At 35.3% G+C, this 14,303-nt stretch overlaps 2 protein-coding genes across 2 annotated transcripts in view; both read right to left on the minus strand.

The window, feature by feature from the left end:
• The window catches only part of LOC145670472 (TBC domain-containing protein kinase-like protein), a 68,650-nt gene extending 54,548 nt beyond the window's left edge, over positions 1 to 14,102 (minus strand). The window contains exons 1-2 of the mRNA XM_081739185.1: positions 13,949 to 14,102; positions 720 to 929 (exon numbers count right to left, since the gene is read on the minus strand). Of these exons, the coding sequence (XP_081595311.1) occupies positions 720 to 906 (187 nt within the window). The 5' untranslated portion in view covers positions 907 to 929; positions 13,949 to 14,102. The remainder of the gene's footprint in view (positions 1 to 719; positions 930 to 13,948) is intronic.
• Positions 12,755 to 13,897, minus strand: LOC145670473 (protein OPI10 homolog). Its single transcript, XM_081739187.1, has one exon. The coding sequence runs from the start codon at positions 13,759 to 13,761 to the stop codon at positions 13,162 to 13,164; it is 600 nt and encodes a 199-aa protein (XP_081595313.1). The 5' UTR covers positions 13,762 to 13,897; the 3' UTR covers positions 12,755 to 13,161.
• Positions 14,103 to 14,303: the final 201 nt, after the last annotated feature.

Consider the following 14,303-nt stretch of genomic DNA (forward strand, 5'->3'; position numbering starts at 1 on the left):
ATTACAAGTTCTCACAATTACATAATTTAAACAGTGTTGCAAACTTCGGTAATGTTAATCATATCTCCTTAAAGGTTTGAGATATTTTTGGTATAATGAGGGCCGAATAGAACAGCTTCCTGAATTGGCAATCTTTCATTTTATTCAATACTAGCAGAATAATCGTTTTTTGCACGGGGAGAATAGTTTCACTTTGGACATAAAAGGCTTAACCTTGATCTAAACGGTATCGGAAGTGTCACTATTGGTCTCAGCGACCCCGAAAACTATGGATTCGACAGACAGTAATATCGATCATTTTCGATTATTTTTAAAAACCTCCCCTTCCCAAAATTGCACCGTCAAAGTGAAAAGATAAAAACTATTCCAGGCCCGAATCTCACCCGTGTTGAAAATTTGATCGAGATCGGTTGGGTGGATCAAGAGTTATCAAGTCACAAACATAGTCACTTCCGTTTTAAGATAGAGTATCTTACCAGTGTGAAGCCCAAACGGCTAATACGATCGGAAAAACTCCGCCACTTCCGACTGAAAAACCACCTATTTCCAACAACTTTCGTATCTTTACTCATAATGGAGCTGGCCTATGACTCCGAACTTTTGATACCCCCTATATATTGGCATTATGACGTTAGTCATAGTATTCAACTAAGAAAAATGTATCAGAGTTTCTATGAATATTTGCCAATTTTTAATAATTCAATTACAAACAAACTTACCATGTTTTCCTCTAATAATATCCAGGTACAAACATAAATACGGATGAACAATTGTCTTCAAAAACTGGGATCGACCGTAGATGGTAACAGAGTTCGGTGTCAAAGGAAGGCCATTACTTCCACACAATTCTCCAGAATGACACGAAGCAAAAAACGTCGCTCCTCCAAACTGAATTCTGTTAGCCATTTTGAGAGATTATCACCTTTTCCCTATACAAATGATTAGAAAAATAATCAGATGTTATAAATACCATACCACAGTGAAACTTTTCTCAGTAAAAGTACAGACATTTAAAAATATTTCATACAATAGATTGGAATAAAGATGTCATGTTTTATTCGTTACCACGGTAATCACTGTTATTTTTTTTCTTATCAAGTGAAGGAATAACACAGGAAAGAACAATCGAAACGGGAAATTGAGAGGGCCGTTGTTAATGTTATTTAAAACAAGTATCTATAATAAAAAAAAGTGTTTACACACAGAAGGGGTCTATATATACAATTTACAGATTATATGGCGTTAGTTGCGGAATCGGAACAGAAACTTAACTCTTTTGGGATTTTTGGTACGAATTTGTACCATGGAGTAGTGTTGTGTTTAAACGCTTATTAAGCTCATATAACACAAATCGAAACCGTTTTATTATTATTATTGGTCAAGTCAAGCATGGGCCAAAGAACACCCCAGATGAGTTTTGGAACCGGATGGGCGTTACTTTTTTTAAGGCATTTTTTTTAACTCCCGCCCTTAGTTTTCAAGATATCAGATTGAAATTTTGCATACAGTTTGTGTGCACCTTCGGGTATTTCATTTCATTTCATTTCTTTCTTTCTTTTTTTTTTTTTTTTTAATCTCTACGTCAACCCTGGCCTGGGCCCGAGGGTCGCAAAAATTTTGATTTTTTTTTTTCGAAAAAACTCCCAGTTTTCCCCGATTTTCTCGTTTCTGGTGTATAATACAGACAAGCAAGTGGTATCGTTGTAAAGGATGTTCTATTCCAAAAAAAAGAGGTATGAACCATGATCCTACAATAAATAGTAAGGAAGCAGTAACCGTTTGAGTGAAAGTCAAAATTTTACATCCTAAAAGGTTTAATAAGATATCAGAAAATTCAAAGAATACGAAGTGAATATTGCGTTAGTAAAATAGCAGCAACGACGATTTGAAAAAAGCGGTCTAAATAAAATATATACGTAGAAAGGGAAAAAGCATAACAGATAACTAGTTTTCGGTAGGTAATATTATTAATTCAAATATAAAACAAAAGCAAGGACAGAAATGCGAATGAAATCTTTACGTTTTACGTTCCATGGTTATGCCGGCTAGGCTAGAGGAGACGGTGATGATGCCAAATGAATGAAATCGTGGAATGAAACAGGTGAACCCAATAGCGGATCTAGAAGGTAAAAACTGGGGGTGGGGCAGACAAAAACCAGATTACGATAGGTATATCATGAGTTTACTATAAACTATATATAAACAATAACTTCACTCAAAAACTGGGGGGCTAGGCCCCCCGGCCGCAAGCAAGATCCGCCTGTGAGTGAACCACGAGAAAACCCACGCACACGGTGTTTATCCATCACAAAGTTCACTGGGATCGAACCAAGGACCCCATAAGAATTTTATCTTGATTTCTATTAAGCCCTCTACCAGAGGTGAACCCTCTACTACTGAGCCACCACGATCTCGATGGACAGGAATGGAAAGAAGCATTTACAAAAAGAGAAAAGTATATTATATTGAGGTAAGAAAAAGATTCATCAAATGTTTGGTGTGGAAATTGTACTCTCTTGGACGGAACATGGATATTACCCAAAAGTGACGTAAAAGATTAGAGGTTATTGACCTATGGGTGTGGAAATGAATGGAGAAAATAAGCTGGATCGAATCGAAGAAAAAAAGTAGCGAAGTATCAGGAACAAAAGGGAAAAATAATAATAATAATAGATGTATCTAAAAAGAAAAAGAGAAACTGGTTGGAATAATGGCTGAAGTGAAAAAGAACGATATACTGATGGAAATGAGAGGAATTACGATAGAAGTAAAAAGAGGAGAGGGCTAAAAGAGGCTACAATTGATTGATTTTTCATCTTCTGCTATTTTTATCTTTGTAAAAAGGAAAACCTTTCCAATATTCTTATTACTGCGATGTTTACAATCCAAAATATTAGATCACCTTATTTTATTTAGTATTCTCACATGTAGTACAGAAGAACGAAAAAAAAGTAATCACCATAGCAACTAAACGGATATGACGTCACACTACTTCAATCCATTGCTTCGTACTTCCATATAATTAATCCGCTTTTAGATGGAACCTATCTTAAAGCATTTTTGATTCTGAATAGCAGATAAACATTTGGTGTACGTACAACGCAAAACAACAGCCAGCTTATTCTACATTTTTTTTTTTTAAAGAATTAGAAAGTACTTTGTAGTAGCTTATCAGTTAATACTCCTTGGTACCATTAATTTTCTTTTTATATTATTTACTTGCTCTTCTATTCCGGCTAACGGAAACTGAGTGTCAAAATATAGAAGTAAAATAATAAGGTATTATTACTCAGAGATAATATTGCACACACATTTAAATTATTAAAGACCTCTTATGAGTTTCTAGATATTGACAAGCTAGAAATGGATTATTTATTTATTTACTCTAGTTCAAGGAATCCAGAATGTAACTATCCCACCTCAAGATTTCATCTATACACAGGTTTCCATTATACAGGGTGTCTCAAAAGTCCCCTGACACAGGTTAACTCTGTTATCAACAGAGCTACAACAAAATGTAAAAGGGGAAACCGTCCCCAAATATGATGTTTTCAATTTCAAGTGAAGGAATTTTTTAAATCGGACGAGCCGTTTGGGCTGTACACTCTTTATGCGCCCAATGTTAAATGAAAATGCAACGTTGCCATTTACATGAACTCACAACATAAGTGAATGAAGTTACTGTTTGAAATGGGGACTGGCCATAGACATGTTAGCATAAAAGGCAGTAACATCATCTACTTTTGTTATGGGTCCAGGTAAATGGCAACGTTGCATTTTCATTTAACATTGGGCGTATAAAGAATGTACAGCCCAAACGACTCGTCCGATTTAAAAAATTCCTTCACTTGAAATTGAAAACATCATATTTGGAGACGATTTCGCCTCTTACATTTTGTTGTAGCTCTGATAATAAGAGTTACCCTAGGTCAGGAGACTTTTCATTAGGATGGATTTAAGGCTATATGAAATTTAGCGTAATGTATACCAAGTATTGTTATGTAGTTGTTATTACTACTGTCCCCCTGTTTAAAAATTTAGTGGAACATCACTGTAATTGATAGGATAGTCCAAGTTGGCACCAAATAATTTATTCATGATGGATATTGTTCTCGCCCACATCATTGGCCCCACAATTTACTTTTGCCCCAGCCCCCGCAAACCGACAGAGTGTTTTGCCAATTCCTGTTCTCATCAATATTCAGCTTGATTGTCAGGACTAATCTCAGCAAATGGCACTGTAAATGTGCTACGTTTTCTTTTCCATTGCCACGTATATGCGTAGCTGTATTACTCCTTTCCTGTATGTGGTGCACCAGTCTGTAGTTCGAGACAATTCACATATTTATTTATTTATTTATTTCTACAAATTGTAATACTTGAGTAATATTCAAAAACAGTAGATAGCAGTGTGCTTTGTATACAGTAGAACTTCGTTTATCCACATCAATTGTGATTGGAGATTGTGCGGATAAAATTAAATACACATTTATTTAACAAAGGAAAGAACATTTATTTTTTCCTACAATATACAGTGAGACCTCGATAATACGAAGCTAAAGGGAATACATAAAAATTCCAATTATCGAGCTTTTCGAGCAATCAAAGTTGGAGTTATTAAGGTGGCCAAAACAAAAATTCGAGATACCGAGGTTCAGCGCTCCTCATTAAAAGTGACCATATAACTTTTATAACTCGAAGTTTTATTCGTTCAATATCTATAACTCGAAATTGTAAAAGTTCCAAAGAAGAAGAGTTATTGACCTAGAAACAAGTGGAAGGGGGTTTTCATGAGTAAAACACAATTACAGTACACATCAACAACAATGACAATTACGTAAAAGCATAGAGTTACAGCTTCGAGTCACCGAAGTTTTTAAATATGATTATGGAACCCCTAAAATTCGACTTAACGAGGTTGTAAATTTTAGCATTCGACTTATAGAAATTATTTTAACATTGTATGTTATGGAAAGTTCATGGAAATGTAAAAAAAGAAATGTGTTATTGAGATCCAACTGTACTGTATTTTGTATATAAAGACTGCACGGTACTAACAAAAGACAAATACTCGTAACAGACGTGCTTAAATTAGAATATGTACCATTATTTATCCTGGATTTTTTTTTCTTTCAGATTTGATCGTCCGATGGCAGGTATTCCCATCTTTTCATGTTAACTGATGCAAAGTCTGCTCCTTAACTTTCCTTCTGTAAGGTTGTCGGTCAATAATAATAATAATAATAATAGAAACTAAATCCAATTCACAATTGAACAAATTGTTTAAATTTATTCAAAACTGACTCAAATATAGTAGGCATGTTTTCTTGAGCATGAGAATAATTGACGTTCTACTGTATATCACTTGATTATATGATTCTTTCTTTTCAAAAGTTGGGAGATCTTTCGCTAATTACACTTTATCATATGGTTATAGATATTTATAATGATCTGCGATTTCTGTAATATGCGCTTGGTGCGAATATTGTGGTTCAGTGTATCTAATGCGATGGTTGTAATAAATTGCCTCTTGCAGAATATGTTCAAATTATTTCACCCAGATGTTAATGAAAATGTTACTAATATCTGAAAATTCTGTTAAATAAATATGGTAACCACCTCAGTTGCGCCAAAAAAAAAAAAAATCTCGTTATATTTTGGGAAACAGTGGATCACTTCATCGGTCAAACCTTCAAAAACCAGAAGCAAATATAATCGAATTCATATTACATCACCATAAACATTCTCTTTGACGAAGAATACTGAGTCCCAAGGCAATTTGCACAAGCTGGGCCACACTATTCTAAAAAGGAACACTTTTTGGCGCAACAAGATACCACATTAACTTACTTAAAGATATGCCAGCGTTATTCCTTGCAGTGGCGAAACGTAATCCCACAAGTAGGGTAGGCCCGATAAACTAATACCCATTTAGCTTCACTACAAATATTTTGAAGTGCAGTTTATATTCTGTCTGGGACTTGCAAGGGGAATTTCCTTCTCACTTGCTGTTTTCATTTAAGGTTGGTTTAAAGAGAGAAGTTTTGCCGATAGATGACAACTACAGTCTTCGTATCTCTCCCATATATTTTTTACCTTTCACGAAAATTCGCGATTTTTCTTACAAATTTCAATCTAGAGACTTCAAATTTTTAGAAAAGGAACTTTATAATCTATCGAAGACGATAATCCGTGCTGATTTTTTATTTCGAGTTTCCTTTATTGTTGAAAGAGTTCCATTTTTAAAGATTTAGATAACCATTTCAGCAATGAACAAAATTCTAAATAAAAAATCGGCACGGATTATTGTCTTCGATAGATTATGAAGTTCCTTTTCTGAAAATTTGAAGTCTCTAGATTGAAATTTGTAAAAGAAATTGTAAATTTCCGTAAAAGGTAAAAAATACATGGGAGAGATACGATTGTAGTGACATCTATCGGCAAAACTTGTCCCTTTACACTAACCTTAATGTATATTTGAAAATGGAGGGATAGGAAAAGAAAGTAAATTCTTAGTGTTAGCTGTCAAATTTCTTGGATAAGCGTTTGTTACTTACATCTCCCACTTTAAAAAGTAAGTACAATACTGTATTTAATTAATATATCACGTGATAATGACTTCACTAGAAATGTTAATGCTCAGAAGGAACTTCATTTGAATCAATGCAAGATATTTAATATTGTATTTTATGCAGGGGAATATTTAAGGTTAGTTTAAAGGGACAAGATTTGCCGATAGATGTCACTACAGTCTTCGTCTCTCTCTCATGTATTTTTTACCTTTCACGAAAATTGACGATTTCTCTTAGAAATTTCAACCTAGAGATTTCAAATTTCTAGAGAAGGAATGTCATAACCTATCGAAGGCAACAATCCGTAACGATTTTTTATTTAGATTTTTCTTCATTGTCAAAAGGCTTTTTTGTTGAAAGAGATATCCAAACCTTTAACAATATAACTGTTTCAACAATGAAGAAAATTCTAATAAGAAATCGGCACGGATTGTTGCCTTCGATAGGTTATGAAGTTCCTTCTCCAAATATTGAAGTCTGTACGTTAAAATGTGTAAGAGAAATTGTAAATTTTCGTGAAAGGTAAAAAATGCATGAGAGAGATGCGGACTGTAGTGACATCTATTGGCAAAACTTGTCCCTTTACACCAACCTTAAGGGGATGGCTTCAGGGCTTAACACTAATCGAAATTTTATCGCAATTTTTTATTGTTTTATGTATATTGCAGAATTTTCATATTTCCAGGAATAAAGTTAGCAAAGCCCCTCGAAACAAAATAGTAAACATCCCAGTGAATCTATGAAATGTAAACCTCAAATGAAGTTACACGTAAATATTATTATTTTATCCTATACGGTAGCGTTTGTTAAATTTATACATGTTTAATGTATCAGACTTATATTTTACAAGCTATTATGGACCAGGACCCATGTAGGAAAAAAAAAAACGGCCACTCTGAATAACTCCTAAGAGTATATACCTAAGTTAAACAAGCTATCACTAATAGAAATACATAATTCTATACAGAAACTTCTTACTCTGTGTTAAAGAAATCATTTAATAACATATTAGCATTGAAAGATGGCTTCAACGCAAAAACTCAAATCCCAGAGGCGATAACAGTTTCGCTCCCTGAGCAGCATTAGCCCGTAAGCCTATCTAGCGAGCTGGTGAGGCTCAGACGGAAGGGTCTTCAAGTGTTTCCAACCTACTTTTTTTTTACCAAAGAAACGAAATGTTGAAGTATTGACTTTATTCTATAAGAAATGAAAGAAAATATACGGCAGAAAACAGGGTAGGCCCGGTCTCAGAGCCTCATAGTACGCTTTGCCACTGGTTCCTTGTTACATTTCAAAGTTAGGTCCATTCAAAATGTGGTTTTTCTGAAGATTAATGATCGTAAAGACTAGTTGAGTGAATTACTTTTCTTATATAGGCTCTGTTGAAAAAAAAATGAATACTTCTATTTCTGCAACATATACTACATCTTGACGATCATCACATACTCTGTGTCAGTGTAAAGGACTGAATTACAATATTACTTCATTAAAACGGTAGTATGACTTACCCACTCCTCGAAATAAGTGATTCCGAACTATTTTTCTTTCTTCGGTACGGAAGTAATACTTACTGGGTTAAACTGGTCTTACTTTTTTTCGAAGATTCCTACGCAATACAAGGAATCTATTGTTGTAGATTCCAACATGTAGAGGTGATTGTATCAAGGTCTCATCAAGAGCGAAATACTTAAACTCTCTCAATTAAAATTTCGGGCTTTCACACAGACTGTCTGCTAACCCTGTGCTGCATGCTCGTTTCAGCTACCGATTCCGTGACGGAGGTCGAGAAGACAACACTCAAATTCGCAGTTAGCCTTAGCTAAGTTGGATTAGAAATTAGTTGATTCACCTAGAATAAGTGAACTATATAGAATCAGCACATTGTTGGCAAATTTCATAGCGAAAATAAAGATTAAAATAATAATAATAATAATAATAATAATAATAATAATAATAATAATAATAATAATAATAATAATAATAATAATAATAATAACTGACTAAGCAGCTATTTTGAATGCTCTCATAATTTACAACTTCGAATCGATACTTGGAGATGAGACAATTAGTCAAGACTTTGGCTTGCTGTGGCGATTGAAGATACAAAGGAATTGATTCAAACGATATTTTGAGTTCGAATTCGAGCTGATTGCTGCTTAAAATACGAAAAGGTGTTGAAAAATTTGTAGTTTTGCCCAGGAAGATTAGAGCTAGAGGGAAAAAAAATCATACAGTTATTCAACATATTTCCCTGAGATTGATGAACTTGATACAGCGATGTTGCAGCTACTCTAATGCACGAAAATCAAATACCTTTTGTTGTGCCTTACATTAGGATCTCTGAGAATTGGACGTCAAAAATACTCTAAAAACTAATGTTCCTTGAGGTGTTTCTTAAAGTTTAGGAACAAATGATAACCACAGAGAGCAAGTTCAGGCGAATGTGGGATAGTGGACCAACTGGAATAGCAGAGTGATCAATTTGGCATCCACAGCGCAGCGCGTGTAAGTTGGCAATTACGTAAAATAAGAATCTCTTTGGACACCTTCCCGTGGCGTTCCGTCTTAATTGCCTCGTACAGCTGGTCCAATAGATTAACAAAATACTCGTTTGTGGTACTAGAACGTCGAGATACGTAGTCTAACAACATAATGCTGATTTTGTCCCAGAAAATTGAAGTCACGACCTACTTTTCTAATTTGTGGGCGCTGGATTTCTTTGGTCGCAGAGACCCGGAGTGGCGTCATTCTACTGACTGACCCTTGGTTTCAGTATCATATAAAGCCAAGCTTCATTTTCGGTCTCTAATCAGGCGAATAACTCCGGAGCACTAACTTCAAAATGGACATAAACTATCTTGGATGCTTCAACTCTATCCTTCTAGTCACTGTTCAGACATTCGGCATGTTCAGAATATTGCTGATAATTATCGCAACACGTTGCCGTCAGGTGTTCAATATCGGGGCTGTAGCTTCGAAGCAGTATCACATGAGGATCAGGTCAGTTTAGATCAAAGGTCGCTCCGCAGATCTCATCCTCAACTGTGAAATGACCAGTCTTGAAACGAGCTACCCAAGTTTTGATGGGAGCTTTAGAAGGGACTCTGCTTCTTGCAATGTGTGTGACATCTCAAGATGAGTGTCCTTTGCCGACTTTCCCTGGAGAAACAACAAAGGATCGTGACACAAGACAATCCAAAGCTGTGGAACTTGTATGAGCTTCCACCATCGCTCTTTCTAGCCTTAAAAAACCATCAAAAAAGTATATTTGCACCATAAAATGCTAGGCTTTCCTATAAATCTACACATCAGGTTTTATGTTGACAGGACGAGGGAAGGCCAGAAAATTCTCACCAGACTCTCATACACTGCCACAATATGGGATATACAAGCAATAATGTACTTAAGAATAAGGTTAATGTTTAGATGACGGGACCAAACCTGACTTAATATTATTAGAAATTACGAAATTTTAACACTTTTTCGATCGAAAAAAGGCTTGCCTCAACGTAAGTTTGGTCTTAGTATTTAATTCTGTCTATCTAAAATTGACCAGCACCGTTAATTTTTCAAATATTAATTACCGGTATTAAGAATTCATAAGAGATGAATTAATCACAATCTTTTCATTATCTCAGTACCTAAAAGCATGATAGTAAGAGTATTTATGAAAAAAAAAAAAAAAAAAAAATCCGAGTAAGTCCACATGGGTATACTCTGTACACTTATCCACCGATCTAGTGTCTAGCACATGGTGCCGGGTTTGATTATTGGTGAGAGAGCACCAAAATTTAACTTCACAATCATTTACTTTTATTATCCATCTGTCTCCTTTATCTTAACGGGCAAAACTGTGACGTTAAACCAGAAAAAAAAAAAAAAATCATTTCAAATTTCGCGTACAGCTGCTGACCAGTGTTGTATCACCGTAAGTGGCGTAGAATGACACCAAACTCAGTGTGGGGTTTATTTCTGGTCAGTCATAGGCAGTCGTTGAAGTGGAGAGGCTTTCTGTTGTTACGTTTTAAGACATTTCTGCTGCTTCAATAACATATGAGTAAAGCACATAAGTTGAAGACCGAAATTTCTTATTTCACTCCACACACGTTATTTTCCTCTTCCAAACTTTACTGTTTTCGCTAAGGAACTACTATACTAATGCTAACAATCTGTGTAATGGAAGAAGCTTTGCCAAATTTATATCTGCTTAAAATCTCCCATAATGTACCGTAACCTAACTTTTCGTAGAAACATTCACAATTAGATAATTTTGTGGTAAGTACTTGTTAACTACTGCATCGAGTACAAAAATACCTATCATTATAAGTGCTTTACGAGGATCAAAAAAATAGGTGAGTGCACACGAGTCTGTATTAGATACCATTTCCTACTGGCAGAGTTTTTCTACACAATGTACAAAATGCTGTATTTTATGTTCACAAGTATAGCGTCACTGTGTGAAACCTGTATCACTATGAAAATACATTCTTCACTACCCACGATCGCCGACGCGCCTGTTCCTTTCGGACGATCCCCACACGGCCCACTAGCTTAGATTTGCCCAGACTCGGTTATACAACATTTGTGCATTTTTAGTTGGGTACACTCGAGTAGACGGTCCTACCAAATAGCAAAGTTATAAGTAAAATACGATGTGAAACATATTCCGTGAAAGAGTATGTGAGTATAAGTAATTACTATCAATGCACATCACATTGAAATGAATTTTATAGTGACGTATTGTACGTGTAACTGTGCTCTTCCACTATCCTCGTCTATGCGAATACCTCCCTTCGCTGACGCGCCTGCTCCCTACGGACGGACCCCCTAAAGATCGGAAACCCTTACTGCGCTCCTGCCCTGACTCGGGTTAGATAGCATTCGTGCTTTTAGTGGCCACCTAGAACAAATTGGTTCGTATTTTATGCACTGTAGTGTTTATGCCGTACGTCCACACTATATTTATACTGAGGCATCCTAAGGCCGATCTGCAAGTGGTAATGGAGTCCTAATTTAGTGCACGCTCTGCTAAAAGGAATACGAAGCTCTAACCTATCCTGGAAATATAAAAAATGACAAAATTTGATAGGACCGTCGGCTCGATTTATGCCAATTCGAGTGGTGTGTCTTAAATAATCTGTACGGAAACAATATTCCCTGATAATGTTAAGTTAGGTTTAGTTGTATAATAATAATGAAATCAGGGATGGCAAAAACCATGGTTTTTATTGAAAAAAAAAATCCATTTTTTGTTTTGTTTTTGTTTTAACCAGGTTTTTTGGTTTAAATAATTTGCTTCATGAATTTATATCACATACGGACAGAAATAAGTTTCGCTGGTGTTATTATGCAACAACTGGGTTATGCTAGAAGGGGTCACATAAGCTTAAAGCGGAATAAAAACCGCTTCTTGGCTTACACCCGAAAGAAATTATCCCCTATTTGAACTTGATACCGGGACTAATTGGCCAGAAATGCGATACGTCTGCCGACTCACTCATGGATGACCCCTGATAAAAATACTTTGTATTGGTCTTTACATAATTGTTAAATTAATTGTCAAGAGTCATTTCAGAAGGACAAAAACTAAACAGTTGCACGAATGAAACCATTATACAGAATTACATATGGACAATTTCAAAATACTGCAGAGTACAGAGGAACTAATTTAATCCAAGCTCGTTCACTACGACTTTTATATATTAGTCCAAGCTAAAGAAATAGGGCTTAATTTGCATATAAGTAAGAAAAGTGAATAAAGATACGAATTATTTGAGTCCACTTTGGTTCTGGCCCATTTATTCATAGATAGATACGAAAGATACTCATTATTTCAATGAATGCCTCTCATGAGCCTTGCATGACCCCCCATACAAAAAGTACGGCATTTCGATGTATTTTATCAATAGTAAACATTATTAAAACATAACCATATTTAGAATTTTTCTTTGAACGCAATTCCATAACAATAATAAAACTATAAAAAAAAAAAAAAAAAAAAAATCTCAGAAAACCATAGTATAATTATCTTCCGAGTAATGAATGGGTAATTTAGGTCTGAATATAATACGAATAATATACGGTTTCTTTTTTGTTTGTTTGTTTGTTTAAACCAGCCAACCCTGAATGAAATCAACATCGAAGGTGTCATTAAATGTTGCTTCAAGCAAAATCACCCGAAGAAATTTTTACTGTTTACTTTTATTATTTCTAAGTTAAATAGTCTTACATTAGCACCAATCCAAATTCGTTAGTAAAATATGGAGTGCACTTTGACAATAGCGAAATATAGGCCTATATACAGGGTAGGTGTATATGCGTAAATGTATACCTCAAACGACGTAAGTCTATAGCAGGAATTTATAGACTTCTTGTAACATTTTCGAACGTAAATATATACAAGAAAAACTGCAACATTTTTACTTGAGGAGTAAAAAGATACTGGCACTTCAAAAAACACATGCAAATTGTTCACAAAATATGATATACACAATACATATTTAAAAGATTAAAGCACTGTTTATAGTCTTATTATTATACAAGACACTTCATTTATCACTTATATGTAACGTCAATTAATATTATCAGTTTATGATCGCCAAAAGTTTGGGTTTTCTTGCAAACGCCTCTGAAAGGTTGAATACCAGTTCTGCACTGTGGACAATGGGACATACGTTTCAGAAAGATTCGGTGTCATCTGATTCTGTGTCACACAAAAACTTGCAGCATAATTAAAGAAGTTTTCTAACATCTTTTGACTAAACTCAATGAAGGAGTTCACAGAACTTGCTTCAGAAACAGCAGGTGTTTGTTGTGCAATCGTTGTCAATGGTTCCACGGAGATTCCTATCTGAGCATTATGCGCTATTTGCGGTTGATTAAAGGTAAATCCATTCACTCCATCATTACTCCCAAAACCAGTCTTTTTCAACTTCGAAATCTTAAAAATTGCTGATGGTTTTGCGTTTGTAATATGACCAAGAAGCTGCCAAGTCGGTGGAGCCGTAGGGTCCGGCCAGCTGAAGTACACAGATCCTCCAACTCCATCTGGAAAAGGCTGGGCACCAGTCAGGAAAACAACAACGTGATTTAAACTATCAGCATCTGGTATCGTTATCAGAAACTGAGTTTCCCCAACTTGCTGGAAATCTGTTTGCACTAACCGACCAGAAACAATTATACCAAACATACTAATTTTATATATCTTTCAACAGATACCTACAACACAAGGAGAAACATTCGAGAACATTGAACGCGAATATTCTTCCAGCTGCCAAACACCGTGAACAGGTGTATCTCGCCACAGAATACTTCCCATTAAAAGAAATCAACATGTACGTCATGTACCCACTAAATACAAAATTAAAAAATAATACCTGTACGGTTGTTTTCTCATGCTATGACCAGAATACGACACTCAACAAACACGAAAATTATCCTATTGGTAATTTTCATCTTCGAGTATCATTTTGATGAGATTTTGGTCTGCAGTGGTGATTACAGTTTTCAAGAGACCAGTGTTGCCGCTCCAGACTTGACCAAAATGCCAGTACTAACTTTAACGTTTTCTATATGCACAACACACTTAAGCAGATTTTTACACGTAAAAGAATATGTATATGGCTCTCATTTCACAACGGTTTACATCTACACAACGCTAAAGTTGTCTTTTATATTACGTTAGGGGCACAGCAGTTATAAATAGTTTCCATATTTTTGTGTTGCGTTGTG

This window comes from Thermobia domestica, chromosome 14 (assembly GCF_964235325.1).
Source record: "Thermobia domestica chromosome 14, izTheDome1.hap1.1, whole genome shotgun sequence".
Taxonomy (NCBI): Eukaryota; Metazoa; Arthropoda; class Insecta; order Zygentoma; family Lepismatidae; genus Thermobia; species Thermobia domestica.